The 21980-nt window shown below is 39.2% G+C and overlaps 3 protein-coding genes across 4 annotated transcripts in view; 2 read left to right on the top strand and 1 right to left on the bottom strand.

The window, feature by feature from the left end:
* Positions 1-21086, bottom strand: part of mlx (MAX dimerization protein MLX) — a 63383-nt gene extending 42297 nt beyond the window's left edge. The window contains exons 1-8 of one of the 2 annotated variants that reach the window (XR_013934244.1): positions 21020-21086; positions 19692-19728; positions 19468-19557; positions 18996-19105; positions 18769-18871; positions 18161-18260; positions 17033-17234; positions 16109-16589 (exon numbers count right to left, since the gene is read on the bottom strand). Coding sequence is in view for 1 of the 2 variants with exons in the window: in XM_080446033.1 (XP_080302159.1) it covers positions 16533-16589; positions 17033-17234; positions 18161-18260; positions 18769-18871; positions 18996-19105; positions 19468-19557; positions 19692-19728; positions 21020-21055 (735 nt within the window). In the remaining variant the exon portion in view is untranslated. Of the gene's footprint in view, positions 1-14990; positions 16590-17032; positions 17235-18160; positions 18261-18768; positions 18872-18995; positions 19106-19467; positions 19558-19691; positions 19729-21019 lie in introns of those variants that run through there. The other variant, XM_080446033.1, reaches the window with a different exon arrangement.
* Positions 530-8990, top strand: retreg3 (reticulophagy regulator family member 3). The gene is made up of 9 exons (XM_080447760.1): positions 530-1116; positions 3344-3450; positions 4020-4050; positions 4150-4276; positions 4414-4498; positions 5361-5498; positions 5787-5866; positions 6280-6412; positions 6527-8990. Exons 1-9 carry the CDS (start codon positions 845-847, stop codon positions 7042-7044), a joined length of 1491 nt encoding a protein of 496 aa, XP_080303886.1. The 5' UTR covers positions 530-844; the 3' UTR covers positions 7045-8990.
* psmc3ip (PSMC3 interacting protein) lies at positions 11274-15390 on the top strand. The gene is made up of 8 exons (XM_080446034.1): positions 11274-11404; positions 12234-12334; positions 12429-12518; positions 12605-12716; positions 12919-13064; positions 13159-13212; positions 13352-13411; positions 13572-15390. The coding sequence occupies exons 1-8, from the start codon at positions 11383-11385 to the stop codon at positions 13626-13628; spliced, it is 642 nt and encodes a 213-aa protein (XP_080302160.1). The 5' UTR covers positions 11274-11382; the 3' UTR covers positions 13629-15390.
* Positions 21087-21980: the final 894 nt, after the last annotated feature.

Below are 21980 nucleotides of genomic sequence, written 5' to 3'. Positions count from 1 at the left end.
TAACGACGTGGTTGCGTTCCAGGTCACCTCTCACTCTGTCTGTCTGTTGAAGACTGCGTGGTACACCCCACGGAGCGTTTTTATTTTATTATTGTGGAACTTAATAAACGTTTGAGTATTTTGAATGTATTTATTATTGACAATTCCAAATTCATAACGGTTAAATGCTTTGCATGTGTTTTTGTTTTTTTTACATTTGGAATAATAAAATAATAATCCCTATGTGCCCTATGTTTCAGTCTTATTCTTTACTTTTTCTTTACTTAATATAGTATTTTTGTACATTATATATATATATATTTTTATATTACAATATATGTTATATTAAATACATTATTATATACAATTTCATAATCGAGGGAAAAAACTAAACATTTCTCCGGAACGTCTCCGTCAGCAGAGGGGGCCATAGGGGGCGCGCTTGGGGGCGCGCTGCACCGGCGTGGATTCTGATTGGACAAGCGCGATCCCATCACGTGCTTCCAGCCAGCCTACCGTGTGCGAGTAAAACAAAAACAGGTGACGCCATATTGTCATAAGACATCAAATCTACGACAGAGACGTCTCTGCCAAAATGTCACAATAGTCACATAAAAAGTCAGTGTCAGATGTTGTTGTTGCTTCTAGTTTCCGCATCATTCCCTGTGATGGTCTGACACGTTGATGTCAAGACGAGCTTGTCTGACGGTTGAGCTGCTAGCCTAGCGCTACTAGCCTAGCCGGCGTTTACTTGCTTGCACACGGGTTGCTAACGTTAGCTTAGCAACCGTCCTGAGGTCCGTGTGGTCACAGCGCGCTGTACCTGTTCAGTGACTAACGGTCTATTTACAGGCTCCTTGAATCAATGCTACACGCTAAGAAGATGGCGGAGGAGGACGCGGCCGCGGCCGCCACGGGTGACACGACGCAGCAGCAGCAGCAGCAGGGCTCCAGCCTAGGCCTGAGGAGTCGCCCCAGCTCCAGCGAGAGAGACGGCCAGGTGAGGGCTGTCAAAGCCGCCCTGCAGGCGAGGCTGGGTCCCTACGAGCGGCTGCTGACCTACCTGCAGTCCGTCCTGGTGTGGGAGAGACCCGTGCAGTGTGTTCTAACGTACATGGTGGTCAACGTTGTGTTCTGGTGAGTGATGCTGCTGCATGCAGTGTTTTTTTGCACAGTAAAAACGAGAGTGTACAAATAGTATAATCATTTTTGAGGTCTCCCCTTAACTCTGGCAGTATACAAATGGTCCATTTGGTTCCATTTGTATACTGTCAGAGGGGGTCAATTTAGACTCCCTAAAAGGAACCCAGAGAGTTCCCTGAAATCCACTTTGAGAACCACTGGTATAGGCAACCCAGATTCAGACATTACAATGGCTGCGCCTGGCCGTTATAGTTCTTACAATATAAGCTAACGTGTCGTGACTCCCAATGCAGCAGATGCTTGTGCACAATGCAAGCATGTCACCTTTCAATTCTCAAGACTAGACAGATGGCTCTCACTAGTGTGGCTATTTATAGAGTGACAACGCATATAAGTGCCTGTATCTAAGGCCTAGACCAGAGTGCTGTACAACACCCCTAAAACCTAAATGCGGTGTTTGACATCTGGTTTAACGATCAACGCCCAAATGAACAAACACCATTTTGGCACTGAAGACTACAAATTGACAGGATAATCTACAATATTAACAATAATAAATAGTTATTAAATTGTAATGATATCATGGTGTGCTGTGTTTATGTGCCTAGCTTCACATTAGGTCTCTGAAAATGCTGAACACACATATAGTATAGAGAATAAAGTAGTTTAATGTTGCCCTGTGACATGAATCACTGACCTGCAGCCTGGAGGGACATGGAGGCCTGCTCATCCAGTTAAGGAATGCACCCTTTATTTGATTAGACCACAGGGCATATTAGGCACTCCACTCTCCCTCTTCCGTTTACTTGTGCGTCGGTGAACATTAGTTTCAGCCCACATTGATACAGTATCCCAAACGAATGCATTGAATGACAGGGAATGGAAATCGCATGCATTATGGGGAAGTGTTAGGAATACTGGGTACCGTATCTCAGCCTTCCTATTAGAGCATCAACAGAACTTGTGGCCTTAGCTAAACAACTGGGAGATCCAATAGGATATCGTCCTTACTCTGAAAGTATGAACTATTTTGAACACACAAGCCCAACTCTGCTGAGAAATATGCGAGTATTTTCTTAGGGTTTGCTTCTTATCTCGTTGATGTTAATATCATGTAATCTAAAATATTACTTAATCTCTAAACAAGTTATTAGATTTATATTTTTATAATACTGGTGAGATGACTGAATCATGTTACTTTGTTGTGGTGGTTAATAGAGTCTGATAAGTCTCACAGGGCATATATTATTCCTTCCTAATACCTAAAGCACTCCAGCCAGTGAATAACTTTCTCCCAGTGAATGTGAATAACTTTCTCCCAGTGAATGTGAATAACTTTCTCCCAGAGCTAGAAACCAAAGAACAACTCCTGTGATCTCTGATCTGCTTCCTGATCTTCAAATCTTCCCGATCTATAAGCTCACAACGTGTTGTGCACTTGTAGATCGACTAGTTTCAGTGTGCGACACTGCTATGCATGCAACAGAGTATATCAAGCAATTTAATGACTGGATGCTGACAAGCCCTTAGGAGGAAAGCTTATCATAACATTGGATTACTGACTAGCAGGTTTATTCCCTCTTTTAAAGTGGTCTACTGTAACAGGGCCAGCCCAAGTCTTATAATGTATATTGTACCAGCTGCTAAAGTACAGCACTCATAACTGTGGACTCTGGATCACTATTTTCATTTAATTAAGAAATAAACCTGAACTTAAGCTAAATAGGTTCTGAATAAGAACTCTGGTTACATCATGAGACATCCCGGTGACTCAGCCGACCACATAACTGCAATGACCATGGCTCATTGCAATTGATTCTAAAAAATAATCAATTTGAATGAAAACGACACAAGGTGTTGTGTTATGAGTTTGTATATCAGCTATTTTTGCACATTTTGTGTGACACTGTTGTGCAACACCGTAGTACGACTTAGTATAAAATCAGGCTTAAAGATCGATTCATTGATACATAAAAATTTAACGATTTATAAATAGAAAATAAGTGCTGTTCGATTAACAGAAAAACTTAAAAGTAATCAATAGAATAACGTTAAGAAAATAATCAACAGTTGCAGCCCTACTTGAATTTCACTTTAACGATGAATCATCATCCTTTGTCAACTTTTAGTCGTCAACTTTTAGTCTCCAGTTGAACATTGTACTAAACCGCATGCTTTGGTAGCACACACCTCATATTTGTGTTCTCTATTTGAATTGTAGGTTCTTTGCTTTGACCTCATTTCGGCTGCTCTTCCTGGTGGCCTCTGGACTGTTATTTGTTGTTTGTGTGGATACCTGGAGGAATAAGATCTGGCCTCAAATCAGAGGTATATCTGGGAATCTCTCTTTTTCTAGTTGTCTGTGTTCTGAAGTCTAATTTATACTTTGTCACACAACAGTGTCGCTCTCGAATATAACTGATTTGTAAGCGACAAATTGTTTATAAATCAGTTATTTTCATTCAGTGACATTGTCGTGCCACAAAGACTTTAGGGGCTCTGATTCTGTCTGATGTCCTTATCTTCCCTGCAGAGTTCAATGGCCCTCTTTTTAATTATACCATAGCTCTAATTAATCTGCAAAAGTTCATGACTCTTCTTTCCTGTGAGTGAAAGTTAATGTGCTTAAAGATGAGTGAAAGTGAATGTGCTTAAAGATGAATTCTGGAGTTGAAAGCCCTAAACTCTGAACATTGCAAGTGCTATTCATTATACCAGACAACTGATGCTCCTCTTAATCTTCATAGCTAGACCCCTTACATCTTATTGATAACTATGATCATGTAGATATCAATTAAATAGATGCTACATGAAAATGAAAACATTGGTAAAAGATGTGTATTGTACACTTTTCTTGTGGTTTTATAATATCATGGATATTCTCTCTCATTCCACAGTCAAAAAGCCGGACGAATCAGAAAATGAAGGGTATGTTCCTGTAACTATGGTATCGTATGTAGTATGTACTGTAACCACCAGCCGCTAAGAGATGATTATGATGATTAGTAACATTTTATATCTGTCTAGTTGGGGCCTGGTGCAGCCAGGGGTTCTGAGTGTACCTGAACTGTGCCACCACATTGCTGAGACCTGGGTCACTGGAACAGCCCTCATGTCCAGTGTGGCGCAGTACAAAGGACTTAATCCAGGCAAGGTAAATAACACAAACTGCCTTGTGCCATCACACACTGATGGTATTTAGTAAGTAAGTAGCAACATTAACTTAAGCATTTAATGGTTTATGTGACACTTGCTGACTTTGTTGTGCATGCTTGTGCTTCGTGGTGTCAGTTTTGCCTCATGAGCTGTGGAGTCCTCACCTCTCTGGCCATGATTGGACACCGTATTCCTGGATTGGTGCTGTCCTACTCTGCTGGTGAGTCCAATTTTATGTTGGTCCAGACTACAAACCCCAGGCCCATTCAGAGGGCTTAATTGGCAGGGAAACGCAGCCTGGTTGCCAGTGTTAAAAATGCATGGGATGTGAAACCAGATCTGTGGAGCCTTAGCAGCAGAGCCTAGTCTGTAAGGTGATTAATGCCATGAAGGAAAGGAGGGAGGGAGCTAAACTAGCTGGTTAAGGAGGTCAAGCTGAGAAAGGGTTAATCTCCCAACCTCTAACCCTAGTGTAGACCGGAGAGAGTCTGTCAGGGCCGTCTATAGTACACTCTCTGATGTCTCAAACAATCCAATGCAGTCTGTTCATGTTAACAGTGTCTATGTTTCAGTTCATATTTATCTGTTTTGAAAGGATAATTATATAATTGTGTGTGTGTGTGTGTGTGTGTGTGTGTGTCAAGGAGAGACGCAATGGGACAGATTATGTTAGCTGTATAATAACAATTTATATAGCACTTTTCAAAACAAGAGTTACAAAGTGCTGAACAGCAGTTGGAGCATAACATACTGTACATGCAGTAAGTAAAGCATACATGTTTAAAAAAGCACAAGGGAATAACATAGTTAACAAGTTGATTCTGACAAGCAATAAAGAAAAGAAACTCATTTAAACAATCAAGCTAAAAGGAGAACAAAACAAACTATGGTCTCGTTGCCCACATCGACAAACAAACAGATACAGACATACGCAACACAATTATGGCAGATGAGGTGACATAGGGGAAGGCTTTCCTGATAGAGATCACAGATTGATGCATTGTGTATTTCATCCCTTATGCAAAAACTAAAGACGGAGTTATCATCCTGTGTCTATTCTTCTATGGCTCTTCTCTCCCTAGTGTTGGCGGTTCTCTTGGCACCATTAGCAGCGTATCATCGAGTTTTGCAGCATGTGTGTGTGAAGCTGGAGCCAGTCCTGCAGCGGCTGGACTTCAGCGTTCGCGGATTCATGATGTCAAAGCCTATGGATAATCAGTGTAAGTAGTACACCTGTACCATTGTATTGTTTGCTTGTCTTAATGCTTTTCAGGTCAATATGGTTGAACACCACAGTTTTACAGTGCTAAGTATCATTTGTTGAACTCCAAACACAAACGTCCGTGCTATGTCTATATATATACTGTGTATATATACAGTATATCCTGCCTAGTTCCATGTCATTATGAGCAGTAGGCTATTTCTGTTCTGCACCTTAATGTCAGAGATTCAGACCTGTACAGTAATATCTATGAACTTTGGTCTGCATATGTCTGTTTACTCTGCAGTCCTGCGTAAGCCTATCCATGGTGCAGCCTCGGGTGAAGCAAGTGACAGCGAGGAGGAGTTGGCTGCTTTCTGCCCGACAGTAATTCATATGTTCTATTTCAAATGCTGTTTGAAACAGAAATGTTCAGTGCTTTACCTTAGCTTGCCTTGTACAGTCGATGTTTTTATGATTGACCCGTGGTCCTGATTCTTTTCTATTATACAGATGTAACATGTAAAATAGAACACTTGCATACTATTCGTAGGTACTTTACTATTGTTGATGATTAGACTTCTACACTTGACTATTAACAAGTCATAAAAACAAATGTGAATGTCTTTAATCATTGTTCATCTGTACAAATAGTATTGCTTTTGCCATTATTTTCTGCATAATATCACTACAAGTCATATTGAAAATAACTTTTTCTGTGCAGTATGGCCTAACATCTGTGAGACTGCATATGAAATATATTGATATATTGAAAACGTATCAATCTTATGTTTTTCTAGTTCGATGACGATATTGTGGCAAAGGAACTTGCGCTGACTGATTCTGAGCACTCTGATGCTGAGGCGTCTTACACTGACAATGGCACCTTCAACCTGTCCCGTGGCCAGACACCTCTCACAGAGGGTTCTGAAGGTGAGCGCCCAGTCACTGGAGATGTAGAGGTGGCCTTTTATTTCTCCAGTGACTCTTTCAGTAAATATTGTCTTATCCGTGTCCTGTCTTTTATGTCTGTTTCTCCATCATCAGATCTTGACAGGCACAGTGACCCTGAGGAGTCCTTTGCTCAGGATCTTCCAGACTTCCCCTCTATAAACCCAGATGCCACTTTGATGGATGATGACGATGACACCAGCATTGGGCTGCCCAGTCTGGGCCTGTCTGGGCGGGCGTCCGGTCATCGGGCTTCAGCGCTGGATCACCTGGACTCAGACCAGGACGACCTGGACGCAGAGCTGTCCCTCAGCGGCCTGCCACCCGCCTCTGACTTCGCCGGTGCCATGGCAGGAGCCATTGCTAGCAACATGATCCAAGCAGCGCTGGCTGGGGCATTGCAGCCTCGACCCCGACGCAGAGAGAGGCCTCCACAGGGGACCCAACGAAGCTACCGCAAGCAGTCCAGCTCCGAGCTGGACACAGACTTGGACGGAGAGGACTTTGAAATGCTGGATCAGTCTGAACTGAACCAGATGGATCCCTTAGCAGGGGGTGCCAGGCAGGGGGAGGGCCAGGGGTTCTTGTCCAACTTGTTGGGGAAACCACAGTGAGGTGTCCTGGTGTGTATGTGTGAGGTTAGTGTGCAAGTGTGTTTGTCTTTGTGTGACTGCGTCAGTGTGTGCGTGCGCGTGTGAGATGTTGTTTGGTTCCAGCAGCCATGCTCCTGATTGTTTTCAGTTGATATCACTGTGAAGTACATTTTATTTTAAATCTCCCTCTCTCTCCTGTGCTTTCAAATGAAGTCACCATTATCCAGTAAAACTTTTATTTTTTTAGGCTGAGCAATATAACCGCTACAAAAAAAAGGTTTTAAAAAACAAACAAAAAAACTAAAGAAAAACGTAATATTTAAACAAACCAGCATTATTAACCGTTTTATGCACCTCTGAGTGATAAAGATTCTTTGCTGATCACAAGGAAGAAAATAATACAGTATCCAGAAACATACAGGGCTATTTAACATGGGACCAAAAACTACATTCCTGTTGGTTCACGTTAAGTTGTTACAACTTAACACAACCTCCAGTGAAAGATTTGAGCAATATCTCATTGGCCTTGCCATTATGGAACATTTGCTTATTTGTTAGGGATAATCAACTATGTTCAACATATTTTTTTCTCTCCCCAATGTCATTTTTATGTTTACAAAAAAACCTGATTTATTATTATTGAAATGCATTTTTGTTTCCTTTTTAAATAACCTTTCAAGTGACATTTGGCTATGGACCATTTGGGACATTTAAATTCACATCTTCTCAGAACGAATTCAAAATGCTTGTGTGTAGATGTGGATGTGAATAGTTTTTTCTGAAGCATGGTTTGCAGTTTGGACAAAAGTTATTACATCGATAAGGTCATTTATCTTTCTGCCTATTCTTAGCCTCTGGTCATCCTAAGAAGACATGTTTACGCATTTTATTGCTTTTATGTTCTCCATCCTAAAGAGTAAATGTGACTAGTCTTATGATACAGATCACAGAGAAACTTGTAATGTTTTTAAACCATAAAGATATATAATATAGATGTTAGATGCTCACTTGCATCTGTCTCTCAAGGTGAGGTACACTTATTTCTGTGTGAAAAAGAAGGTAAATGTCAGTTTTGTTTTATGCCATGTAGGTCAGTGAACATATTGGTTCAACGCCCCACCCCCCAGCAACATAACATTTCGGTCCCTCTTTTTCATTTTAACAAGTTGACCTCCAACCAAGTTGATCCTAGAGCTCAATATTACTTATTGATTTCATAAATCTTTGCTGTTTAAGGAAAATGTTTACGTCAAAATGTAACCATATACAAACCGTAGTGAGACTATAAATGATAGGGCCTGACCTGCTTTATAGAATTTATTAATGTCAAAGAAAATGCTGGTGCAGTAAGCATTATTATTATTTAAAAAGAAATAGTAATGGGAATGGCATGTGGTCATTCAAACTCAAATGAGCCACAGCTGTGGTTTACCGAAATAGATGTATCAAACAATCACATGACAATGTTGACTTCCTTTTTTCCCCCTTCCTCTTTTATAGAAATGGCAAATTGCTCTATTACATTTTCATTTTGTAAAGAAAATCATAGCTGTGAGAGCTAGATGGAACTGTTGGAACCACATTCAAGGAGGTCGATGTTTTTTGTTTTTTAACCACATGAACCCTAGCATCCCTATTCTGGGGCAAACATTCGGCGGCAATAGCAAAGTGAGCTTGTAAATCAGATATTTATGGGGAAAGATTTATTGGTGTAGAGGGAATAAGGAGGGATCGTAGTATTGGGGACCCCAGTCAATAAGAATATAGGGTTCATGTGGTTAAAACGGTTGGATACGTTTTGGCTACTCCAGTTCTGATGATGTCCACCATCTCTCAATAGAGTCATTTCCTCAATCTCTATGTATCCAGACAATGTAATGTGCACAGTAGTGTATTTCTTCCTCGCTGTAATTGTTTTTGATATGTTTTGATGTGGACATCTTATTAAATAGAATGTTTGAAATTAATAGTTTGTGCAGATGTGCCCTTTTTATTATATAGTAACAAGATTTTAAATGGGCTAAATCAAAATAACTGGAGATATTTGACCCAAACAATACATGAATTGATTACATTGTGTGAGAAGGAACATAGCAACATTAAGAGAACAAACAAGCATGGATCATGTCCAGCTATGGTACAGAAATAAAATGTTATATGATGATTGACATGATGCTGATCAATGATTTCACTGCATGTTGATCAGTTCAATAATTTTGTGACAGTTACTGAGATAGATTAGGGGCAGTTTCGAGTATAAAATAGTTTTAATAGCTGATAATTAGTTCATGGTCTCTCCATCATGTCATGCGTTAAGAAGGCGCAGGGGTGAGTCTCCTCTGGGGATCTGTCCAACCCTCTTCTTAGGAACAGCCAGAGGTGGAAAGTAACTAAGTACATTTATTAAAGTACTGTGCTTAAAGGGGTAGTTCACCCCCAAAATAATTTTTTTTCTATTGATTACTCACCCCATGGAGCCTTGAATTCATGGATATTTTTTTGTTTTTGTCGCATTCCTTCCTTTATTATTTGATTATAATAAATTTAGCCCCATTGATTCCGGTAGGAGACACAAATGCATTTGTGTCTCCTACCGGAATCAATGGGGACACATTTATTATAATCAAATTATTGGCTTAGGAATGTGACAAAAACAAAAAAATATCTATGAATTCAAGGCTCCAGATGGTCAGTAATCAATAGAAAAAAAGTTATTTTGGGGGTGAACTACCCCTTTAAGAACAATTTTGAGGTATTTTTTACTTTACTGGAGTATTTCCAATTTTCAATACTTTTACTTCGACTTCATTACATCTTAGACTAGAGACATATTGTACTTTTACTCCACTGCAATTATTTTAAAACTTTAGTTACTAACTTGTTACTTTGTACATTTTGAAAACATACATTAACCACTTCAGCCCTATTATATACACAAGCTCACAATGCAATGTGATGCGGTCTGAGCTTGTAGATCTGCTATTTTCAAAAGATTTTTATACATTTTAAAACTTGTGAAATGGGACATTTTGACTTTTGGTACTTTAAGTACATTTTTATACCAATACTTTTGTACTTTTACTCAAGCTAATTTTGAATTCAGGACTTTTACTTGTAACGGGTTATTTCTACATTGTAATATTGATACTTTTACTTAAGTAAAACAAAATGAATACTTTTTGTAGGAGCCATTTCGATGGTGTTATATGATTTGGTAGTTTGGCATTATTACTTTTGGACACTGGGTGGCGGGCTCTAGTTTTGACAGCACTGGGTGGTTATTTAAGGGGTCACAGGTGTACTTATTAGGTAGATCATAGGACACAGGTTGGTGAGGAGCCAAACCGTTTTTACTGAATATAATATACATTTTCACCTTTCAATGTTCCAATATTGCCCATTACTTCACAGGTGTGATGTCTGGAGTGATCCAGTGAATATTGCAGGGTTATTTCTGTAGATCTCTGTTGTGTGGTTCTGTCTGCCTGTTTCTCCTTTCTGCTGGTAAAAACGGTTTGGCTCCTGACCAACCTGTGTCCTCTGTCCTATGATCTACCTAATCAGTTATCAGTACACATGTGACCCCTTGAATAACCACCCAGTGCTGTCAAAACTACAGCCCGTCACCCAGTGTCCAAAAGTAATAATGCCAAACTACCAGATCATATAACACCATCGAAATGGCTCCTACACTTATTCCACCACTGGTTCATGGTCTCTCCATCATGTCATGCGTTAAGAAGGCGCAGGGGTGAGTCTCCTCTGGGGATCAGTGGTCCATTGTTGCCATGTCCGCTTATTATAAGCGACTTTAGGCTTCTTTTTCTGTAAAGTTGCTTGTAAATATTAGTGGTTGCGGTTTTTGGGGCTTGTTTCTAACGTGTACTTGCTTATTTAGGGCACGCATTTGCATTGACAAAGCATTGGCAGATTCCGCCCCATAGGTAAAATAAAAGTGCGGTGTGGCCGTGCCCTTAGGCTTGCTTTCAAATTTTAAATTTATTTTTTAAAACCAGTGATTCTCAAATATTTTCATAAATGTTTTACATTTTATTTCAAGAGTTTTTGAACATTGCCGATCTACAAGCTCACAACGCGTCGCATCGCGATTCGTGACGCATTGTGAGCTTGTAGATCGGCTATTTTCAAATAGCCGATGCATATACTGTAGGTTTAAATTGTGTTCATGTGGCCTAGTCGCTTGTTTTCCTAGACCTGGTTGCTTATTTGTCTCACAAATATGGCAACACTGGTAGGAGCAGAGCTGAGTGGCTACCGTGAATGTTTTGCACTGTGACGTATATTTAGCGCGTAGCACGACTCATCTCCAAAGGCAGGTTGTGAAACAAGAGGAAGAAAATGACCAAGAAAGACAGCGGAGGTCAGTCCAATATATCAAATTACTGTTTTGGCTGTGACTAGTATCTTTGCTACGTTCGTAATGTAAACAACCTTACGTTAAAGCTAAGCTAGCAGGCAGTGTTGACGTTCCCAAAACGCTTCCCAGCGCTAGCCTTAGCCCTGATGGATGAACTTCAATCGGTGTTTGCACTTTCTCCATTTACGGCCCGTACACCTACATAAACGTCCGGATTTCAAATATAAAGTGCTTACCCCATGGCCACGGATGTTACAATTATGTTCGGGCCCTCGTATCTTCCGTATTGTTCAATAAAAAAACATTTACATCCGATCGGTGGCCATTTTCTCCGTATTTTCTCCTATGCTTTCAACTCTTATTTTTAACTCTATGTTTCAACTACGCGACCCTATCGGTTGGGAGGTGTATTGTACTCTAATACATTATAACTCAATGAGAAAATGGCCACCGGTCGGATTAAAAATGCTTTTTATTGAACAATACGGGAGGTACGGGTACTTCTGAGGGCCCGTACATAATTGTAACATCCGTGGCCATGGGGTAAGCATATAAGGGTATATTTGAAATCTGAACGTGTTATGTAGATGTACGGGCCAAAAAGGGAGAACGTGCAAACACCAGGTTGAAGTTCGTCCATGACGGTCGTGACAGACGACCGTCGTTAGCCAAATCACAAGGTGGTAAAAGCCTGGAGATCGAGGCTAGTTTTTAACTGATCGTCTAATTTTGTTTAGATTCCTCATGGATCATGAGGAATGGTCACACCATTTTATGTCACCAAAGTGAAGTTATCAGTTGGCGTTCCTAAACACTATTCATTCATCCACAGGTGTGGGACTCATTCTTTCCTATCTGAATGAAAAGAATCGTCCATACAGTTCCCAAGATGTTTTTTGTAACTTACAAAAACAACATGGATTGGGGAAAACGGTGAGATTTAAAAGATCTTTATAACATTGACATGGCAATGTTTACACATGCACTATTATTATGCTAACTTGCTCATTCTTATTCACGTTACCAGGCAGTGGTCAAAGCAATGGAACAATTGGCTCTACAGGGGAAGATCAAAGAGAAAATATATGGGAAGCAAAAGATTTATTTTGCTGATCAGGTTAGTATGTGAATTTATATTTTGACGATCGGCACCATTGGCACAATCATTTTCCTTAGCTCTGCACCTGACTATCCTTCCCTTAGGCTCAGTTCGAGGATGTGAATGATGGGGACCTAAAAGCAATGGACAGTCAGATCTCAGACCTCAATGCACAAGTTCAGGCCCTTAACCAAAGCTGTAGACAACTGGATGCAGGTGGGATGCACTTTCAGTAAATGCAGTCTTATGTTATTATATGGCTATCATTACTTTACACAGTGCCCATAATTAACAATCAATCAGCATGTGGAAAAACACTGTATGTTGTTTGATGTATAAGAATTATGTTTTCCAAGTAGGCCCTACTGCATTTTGGGATCTGTAATTTGTAATGCCATGATGAATAATATGCCTACAGAGCTGAAAGAGCTTAACAGTTCCCTGACTACAGAGGAAATGATGACAGAGATCGGAGAGCTGAAGGCAGAGTGTTCTGGGTACAGGTTACGCACAGAGAAGATAATGTCAGCCACAAATCATGTCTCACCACAAGAGAAAGACAGGGTGAGGAATGATTGTTTGTCCAGTTGAAATTCACATTCATTGCATTCAATTTACCTAAATATAAAATGTAATCTTTGCTAATTGTGTTGTTTAGGTTTACAAGGAGCAGAACGTTTATGTGAAGGAATGGAAAAAGAGGAAGAGATTGGTAATACATTAAACTTAATATGGATGTATTTGACTTTTAATGACTACATAAGCTGTTTCAAATATATTTTCATGATTCAATATTTTTCTGATGACCACCGCATGGATCCCTAAATTACTTTGTACTGTGCTTCTCTCAGGCATCAGACATGATGGATTCAATTTTGGAGGGATATCCTAAGAGCAAGAAGGAGTTCCTGGTGAGCCATCATCATGTACACTGCAGTGTATTGATTACAGATCTGTTAATGACACTGACATTATGCAGTGCAACAGAACAGAGTAATGTGAGACAGATCATGTGGTTATTTCTGTCTGTTAATTACTTTGTGATAATTTGGATGCTGCTCTCTTTTATAGGAAGAAGTTGGTGTGGAGACTGATGAGGATTGTAAGGCAGTTGTACCAAGTGTTTGACAGAGCACCTTATCCTTGCCAACCAAAACCTGTGTGGTTCACAATGCTGGCGATAACTACAAACCAGAGGAAATATTTGTATTTATATATCTAAGATTTATGTTTTATTTTTGAAGGAACATTTCCAATAAAATTCAGATTGATAAAACATTTAATTATGCAGTTGTTTATTTCTTTACAATAAAAAAAATGTGCTGTATCTGCAACCATTAACAGACCTGATTTAATCAAACCAGCACTGAGATGCTTATCTCACTCCCAGAAATATTGATATATAAATTCCCTTTTCAAATCCTGAACATGAAATCAATAGATCCTGATAATATTTCCAACATTGATTTCCTGAGCTCATGGTGAGAATTGTAATCTAGCTATTGATTGTGCATTTGACAGCTGAGGATTGTTTAAGTTTACACATTCACTGACCAATTGAAAGAATGTAACTTTCCTAGACATTGTTTTGGTACCAATTGCAAAACTATCATGCACTCGTTTAAGCATATTTGACTTAAGAGTCGTCAAAATGTTACATATAAACACAACTGAGAATAGAATATTGCTCCTATCATGTACACTAGGGCTGATCAAAAAATAAGTCTGGCACTGAAGGCAGTAGCTCTGGTCATCAAATAGTCAATCAAGCCATAAAGTTAGGAGAAACCACCATGCTGTGGGAAGACAGTAATTGGTCTCTGCACCATGACTGCTCTCCTTCAAACACTGCTGTCTATTCAATGAGGTTTGGCTTTTTTCCTGGGGGTGCCATATTCACCGTGTGCGGCTTTCTGTGCTCAGATTCAAATTCAAAATAAAACATTCCAACCATCCATAATGTGATGGCAGTACTTTGATGCATTGTTTCCCAAAGGGAAAGGCACATTGGGACAATGGCACAGTGAGCTAAGTGGGGGCAGCGACTATATTTTTAAAAGTTTGCGAACCACGACTTAACATTTGTTGATCAGCCCTTGTGTGTATATAGAAACACCAAATGATCATCATCATCATCATCTGCAAAAATAGGCACATTGGTTACACTGATGGAGAACTGCTGCTCTTATACTCCTGTCCAGCATCTTGATAATAGCCTCATCTTGTAGCCATTCCCTTTTTCATTCATATTTATGTGTACTTTTGGTAAACAACATTTACAGCATGAATAGCTATTTACAATAACAATTCATGTCCTCAAAGTAAGAGATGGTGTAAAAAAGAAAGTCCAGGCAAAATGTTCCTCCTGTGTGTGATCCAAAAAATACTGAGACAGCGTCCTCGTGCACACCATCAATTACCCATAATTCTGCCCTGTGTAAAACAGAATGTAATACATTTGTTGGAAACAAAACTGTTAAAAGCTACAGGTATTCTGAAAACCACACCTGTGGTTTAATATAAATTCATAGAACAGATACAGATATTGCAATGTTGCAACTGGGGTGCTAATCATTAAATTTAAACGAGACAGTGATAGGACAAGCCCTCATTTATCACAGAGAAAATAAACAATTTGATTTTTTTAAACATAAGGGCCAGAACTTATACCTTGTAAGACAATCAACTAGAAAGTATTTCTAGAAGTACAAACACAAAACGGTGACATACAGTACCTAAAGCAATGATTGCTGACATAGCCGATATTGAAGTCTTCATTCAAACACGATGCAAAAAAAGAAAAGAACTATAGAGCCAAACTCTTCACTGAACACTCACAATTACAACACATTCAATAAAACTTCCTCAGACAAACTAGTGAGATTAAAAACACCCCCCATCAAGTCCCATCTACTATTTGAAAGCAGCCAGCCAATATTTCTGAAGCAAATATGTTTAAACTATTGGCTTTCATGTCTACTTTCATACTGCATCTGTAGAGGAGATTCTTTGTCATGAAACTTCTAAAATGGCTATAGCCTCAACTTTATTCAGAGGTATTTTTGTCAACTGCAGACTGCAACTGTATTTTCTCTATCCAAACAGACTGGAGCATGGATATTTACGTAACTCAAAGCGGCTGTCAAAAAGAAAAACATCGAGCCTCAAATAATCATCAACTTTGGCGGGAAATGTGCAATCGGTTGTAATTCGATTGGTGAGCGTGGCTATAGCTCAATGTTGTATAATATCAATTCAACCAAAGCACTGTGCTCTGACGCTCTTTGGTGCACACGAAGACTTTTGAGACTGAAACACTTCTGTCGCATGACAATGACGTCACTGATTAATCCTTTATTCTAGCCTTTTCAACCGGCCTTGAGCATACATCCATGCTTGAGCGTACAAGCTGTATTTTTCTGTCGAGCTGCTGAAACACTAGAGGGATTTATGTACCGGTCCAGTAGGCTGCATGAGTCATTTTTTTCATGATTGCCAACATTCAAGTAGAAGAACTATCAGAAGGTGTAACCCAGGTAAAATAATGGGCCACTGCAATAGTTTAACTATAGTTTTCCACCTGTCCAATGTTAGTTAAACACTCAGACATATAATAAATATAAGTTCATGAATCAATTTTCTATGCCAAAATATAATAGTACCTACCGGTAATAGAATATAATTCAAACTCGGCCAATTTTTAAGACTGAAAACAGTGCGATTTCTGAGCTCAGTTGACAGCTCTAGTCTGTATAATGCTTTTGGACAATGTCAGAACACAATGTGGTATTTCTTGCCCACATGAACAGTTAATCCAACGCAATGGTTGGTATACTGCAGTCACATTGCTTTGCATAGAGAGAATCCAATTGCAGCCTACACAACACTTGAGGAAATTGTAAATACTGCAGACTGGCCTAATGGGTGACCAAACTGGCAAACAGAAGTTTTTACAACACCCCATGAGGCCAGAGCGGGCCCACGGTCCATCTCTGAGGAGAGAGAGTGATCAAGTCCAGTGGTTGTAGAGGATCAGTACAGCTGGCCATTGAGCTGCCTCAACACTCCAACCACAAACTCTCTCAGTGTCTAGGAATGAAAAGAGGGGTCACAGGTTACACAGTAGGGATGTGCATGACAGACCAAAATCATTGTTGACTACCCCCCAAAAAACAAAACAACAACAATAACAACAACAACAACAACAGAAAGCATATTATCCTTTGTAATAGAAAGGATCATTAAAATCAAAGGGAATTGTGAGTACAAACTTTAAATAATCTGGCTCACCATCATAGACTATGACAATAGTATTGCATTGGCCCATCTACTGGTTTTCATTAACAAAAACATTATTTTTACTCTTACATGAAAATCTAATATGGAGACGGCATGAATATTAAACTCATACCTAGTACACAGCCATGGGACTCCCAAAATCCCAGCATGAACTTATCAACTAATGTCGCGCACACATAATAGTAACAAGCCACAGTGTTCCGAGCTCTACAGTACGTCAGCATGTTCCTTACCTGGGGTTTGCAGTGCTCCTCAATCCAACTGAAGACACAGGCAGAAAGTTCTTGGAAGCTGCTCATTGAAACAGAGTTGCTGAAGGATTGGAACAGAGTGTCCATGATGCTCTGAAAGATGCTGAACTTGACCTGGTCCGATACTTGCTCCTCTCCCTGCTGAGGGTTGTTCTGGTGGGCCTTCACTATGTGCTCATAGTTCCTATACAAATTAAGGACACACCGTTCATTGGCATTGTTATTTTGGACCACTTTACTACAGTTTAGTGAGTAGGCATTGGATCATCAAGGTTCAAGGTGGTCTTTATCTTTCTTGTGTACAGGACAGGTATATAAGTGTAACATTTATTCTTGTTCGGCTCCTCAGACATTGTCACATTGTAGCAGCATAAGGTTTTAGATACCATCTTCTCCACCTGTTCTGACAGACAGACCAAAATCCAGCTGCACAGGCTGGGGTTGAGCCCTAGGTTCCTTAGCTTGGTGTCAAGTCTCAGGGGGATTATGGTGTTGAACACTGAGCTGTAGTCTATTAACAGCATTCTCACATGGAGTTGAATACAAGGTATTTTTATTTTATTTTGTTTTGCTAAAAAGTAAGTAGTAAGTAATCACAAAATAAATTAAACCCACACATTAAACTGTAATGAAATATTAATTCCAATGTGGTCCTGCAACAATGAAAGGTCACCCAACTCAAAATATAAGCGCAAACTAGGCTAATGCAGTAATAATACACAGTCATTTCTGAAATCACAGGTAATTATTTCTATGTATATGCATGTAGTCATCGAGTAGTACAATATCAGAAATTAGGTCCCCTGAAATTTTAAATGCACATTTTTGTGTTTTTAAACACTTGATACGGTTTGGTATATGGATTATTTGTTTACTAATTTTTATGTTTATTTATTATAGAAAATAGCCATGATTTTACAGCATAATTATTTCAATGAATTAATTTAAAGTGTTAGTGCTGACTGTGCACGTGTCGTTACAAAATAGTACCTCAAAGATCAAAAAATGACCCTGAAAATGTAATCCAGGGTGAGGAAATTGGCTTGCCCCTTTTTTTCAGGGTAGGGGCTTTTCTGAAAAAAGGTATCATCTTAGCTATCATCATCTTACGTTTTCATGATTTTCAGAGCCATCACTTCCTTCCTCAGCATGGACACCTCCTCCTCTTGTTTCTTCTTCTCTTTGTGAAGGAACTGGATGTAGTCAATGGCTGCAAGAAACACCAAAATGCACTAGTCAGGGATTTATTGACTTGAATTTTGCTTGACTAGACAAGCAAAGATTTAGAACAGCTACATGGTTAATAGAACCATTTATATCTACTCAATCTGTGAATAGCTTGAAAATCTACCTGCTGGTGACATGACATCATGCTAAAATATCCACAGTTGTGACAGCAATTATAAAAAGTTTGAAATTTCTGATGATGACGACATCAGCAGCAGCTTTTGTGAAGACCGATGTATGGAGATAAGGTTGAGAAAAGGCTAACTGTTCCTTTAACCATTTTAACCAAGAATGTCATTTTAGGCAAACATGTACAAAACATTTAGGAATATGTTTAGTAATTCTTTGCAAATATCCAATCACCGTTGTTTTGCTATGTTTTAACTGGTTAATCGTGTTCAATTTAACTATTACTTGCATCAGGTGTTACTGTACAAATAGCTATGGAGCTCAGTGGATGTGGAGCACAATACAGTAGTTATTGCCATTACTTTTCTGAAGTATCGTAGCCTTGCTGATCTTCTGCGTTCCCACAGCAAATTCAGACTGCTGTTGGCAGGTGGGCACGATAGACTGGAGGTCATCATAGCCTTTCTAGAGTGACAATACACATTTGTTGATGAATACAGATTAAAGACTAAATTAAAAAAAATATGCAAATGATCTGTCTTTGTGAAATGAGTAATACAATAGCTTCAATCACCCGCCATCTACTTACCTTGATAGCATCCCTGCGTTTCTGCTCAGCCTGTGTGTGTGCTTGTCTCCGTCTGTCTTTGTAGGAGTCCTTGTACGATGTCTCATGCCTGTAGTCACTGTCCTCATCATCTATAGCCAGGAGATGCAAGCGACAGTTACAGACAGATATTAGACTGAGACAACGCAGATAATAGTTAATGATAATGAAAGCACACCCAAGCAAAACACACTGCAAAAAAAGGTTTGCCAAGTAAGAAAGATTTGGATAGAAAAGATAATGACCTTGGGTGAGAATAAAGCCCATCTATGCATTATATGCATTTATATATATATATATATATATATATATATATATATATATATATATATATATATATATATATATATATATATATATATAAAAAGTGCCATCTAGACGTTATGTAAATGTTACTCTGTAAATGTTGCACACAGCACCATCAGTGAAATTGACATTCTTCAGAAAACAATACCAGTGTTTGGAACCGACGAGGCACTTGTGGATCCGATGCTGTTTGCCCTGGAGACGACTGCACCCTTTCTGGCAGTCTCAGCAAAGAAACCTACAGGATAACGAGAGTTGTCAAAGCAATTCTAAAATATAAAACAACATGGAATGACCCAACTGATCCCAGATCATCAGAAACACAATATTTCCGTCACGTAGCCTGGATACAAACGGATCTGTAATACTCACTGTGGTCAAAGCCGTTGTCACTAAAAGCACCATCAGCCTGTTGAGCCATCATCACCAGGACAGGCAGTGAAAGTTGAAATAAGGAGATAAAAGAGAGATGAGGAGGGTGGCATGAAAAGGTAAATTGAGCTACCCAAAGTAGTGTAACAAAGGGGCTATAATAGCCAGCGTCTTGAATGGTAGTCACTCTGAGCCCTGCTGAGAATCGTCCCGATTTGGGTAATTGGTGGTCGGGAGGGCATAAAGAGAAGCACCCAGTGTATTATTGCTCCCAGCCTCGGTTCATTGTCTAATCTAGGACAGTGGTTTTCAACCTTTTTCATATCAAGGTGGTCCATTATTTATTAGGCATTTGAGCCACGGACCACCATTTGATGAGATTTAGACTTTCAGACCCAAGACTACAATTTTGTCCAAAATTCCATGCTGTAATGATGTGGTACCATAGGAGGGATAACAGGCAAATGTTGATAAAAATAACAATTCTTTAATTAAGTAATGCAGATGTTTCACGAAAATTTAACTCTTGAGAGCGTAAAAGGGTCCATTTGATTTCATTTTACACTCTTAAGAGTTAAAGATCTATAAGGGTCCATTTGGTTACCAACTCTCCATCATTTAGCTGGGGACCACCTGGAACCCCCTCAAGGACCACTGGTGGTCCCCGGACCACTGGTTGAGAACCATTGATCTAGGACACCACAGTTGATTGATTGATTGATTGATTGAATACTTTGCAATGAACAGTTTGCCCCCCCAAAAAAGTACATAAAGTACAGTTTAATACAAATACAATGCTAAAAGGATTGAGCCCAAGAAAGCACTATGGCTTGTTTCCATTGGGGTCCTGTGTATTCAATTCATAGAAACATTTAGTGACAGACAAATATACAATACTATGCAAAAACATCATATAAACGAGTTGTAATCAAAAAGAAAAATATGTACAGTATAATAGTTAATAGTTACAATCACTTCCTTATAAGTGTAGCTGCATGTGTCCTATTTATTGTACCAGTCAGCAATAAACAGAAAGGACAACTAACTGATGGAAAGTTTCAAGTCATTCTGCAAAGAGCAGAGCAGAGAGAGATCATTTGTAAAATGCATGACATTATTCGTACTTCTGCCAATTAACTGATAAGTTACTCCACTACGTTAGCTGTTAGCAAGTTAGCCGGGCAAGCTAACAAAGCTAAACTTGGCAACCACAGCGTCAGTTATATGCAATAACAAACAAAAAAAATCTATATTGTCCTTATTCGTTTTTATAACTAATCACACGAACAAACAATGGAATTGAGAGGTTGTTTACGTTAGTTACTTACTTTCCAATGGTCCTCTGGCGACGTAGGATCCGTCATCTTTGCACAACTTGTTATGGTAGAGTCTGTGTCCCATAGCCCGGAGGCGTGACTGTTCCGTGATTGGCTAGGGTGGTTGTCAAGCAACTGCCTTACGCGAAAACACATTGGTTTGTCTAAATCCCATTGCCCGTAGCGACAGTTGCGTTATGATTTTCTTTTGTATGTTTTCAATGCTTTTTATTACTATTGCTATTAATTTTCGATAAGTTAATAAAAGCTACGTTAGTATGATTGGCTTGTCAGCTCAGACAGACAGACAACTGCTGATGCGACATCCAGTGGTGGAAAGTAACTAAGTACATTTACTACTGCAGTAAGTACCATTATAATATACTTTTACTTGACCAATTTTCAATACTTTTACTTCTACTCCACTACATCTCAGAGGCAAATATTATACTTTTACTCCACCACAATTATTTGAAAATGTTAATTACTTGAGTTGTTTCTGTGAAGTTTAAGATTATTTTTTACAAAACATACACTAAATTGGCTATTTGAAAATAGCCGATCTACAAGCTCAAAACAGGTCGCAAAGCGATCTGTTGTGAGCTTGTAGATCTGCTATTTTCTGGATTTTCTGGATTTTATACATTTGGAAACTTGCAAAATGGGACATTCTGCATAATGAGTACTTTTACTTTTGGTACTTTAAGTATATTTTGATGCCAATACTTTTGTACTTTTACTCAAATTTAGAATACCAGACTTTTACTTATAACGGAGTATTTCTACATTGTGGAATTGATACTTTTACTTAAGTAAAACATGTGAGTACTTTTTTCCACCACTGGCGACATCCATCCAGGCTGTGGGATCTAATGTTGCACTTGCTTGCCGTCTTGCTCAATGGTAAGCAAATAGCGCCCTCTGCTGGATCTTGTTTTATCGAGTGACCGCATGCAGCGTGTGGCTTCAAACG

The sequence above is a fragment of the Gymnoscopelus braueri genome, assembly GCF_963280865.1.
Source record: "Gymnoscopelus braueri genome assembly, chromosome: 13".
Taxonomy (NCBI): Eukaryota; Metazoa; Chordata; class Actinopteri; order Myctophiformes; family Myctophidae; genus Gymnoscopelus; species Gymnoscopelus braueri.
This window is presented reverse-complemented; position numbering and strand designations above follow the sequence as displayed.

Bases quoted from the DNA above. Each gene is read 5' to 3' on its own strand.
- retreg3 (XM_080447760.1), top strand. From the start codon at position 845: ATGCTACACGCTAAGAAGATGGCGGAGGAGGACGCGGCCGCGGCCGCC. The intron at 4,051-4,149 runs GTATGTTCCTGT...ATATCTGTCTAG, and splicing joins GACGAATCAGAAAATGAAGG to TTGGGGCCTGGTGCAGCCAG. The intron at 6,413-6,526 runs GTGAGCGCCCAG...CTCCATCATCAG, and splicing joins TCTCACAGAGGGTTCTGAAG to ATCTTGACAGGCACAGTGAC.
- psmc3ip (XM_080446034.1), top strand. From the start codon at position 11,383: ATGACCAAGAAAGACAGCGGAG. The intron at 12,519-12,604 runs GTTAGTATGTGA...TCCTTCCCTTAG, and splicing joins AGATTTATTTTGCTGATCAG to GCTCAGTTCGAGGATGTGAA. The intron at 13,412-13,571 runs GTGAGCCATCAT...TCTCTTTTATAG, and splicing joins AGAGCAAGAAGGAGTTCCTG to GAAGAAGTTGGTGTGGAGAC.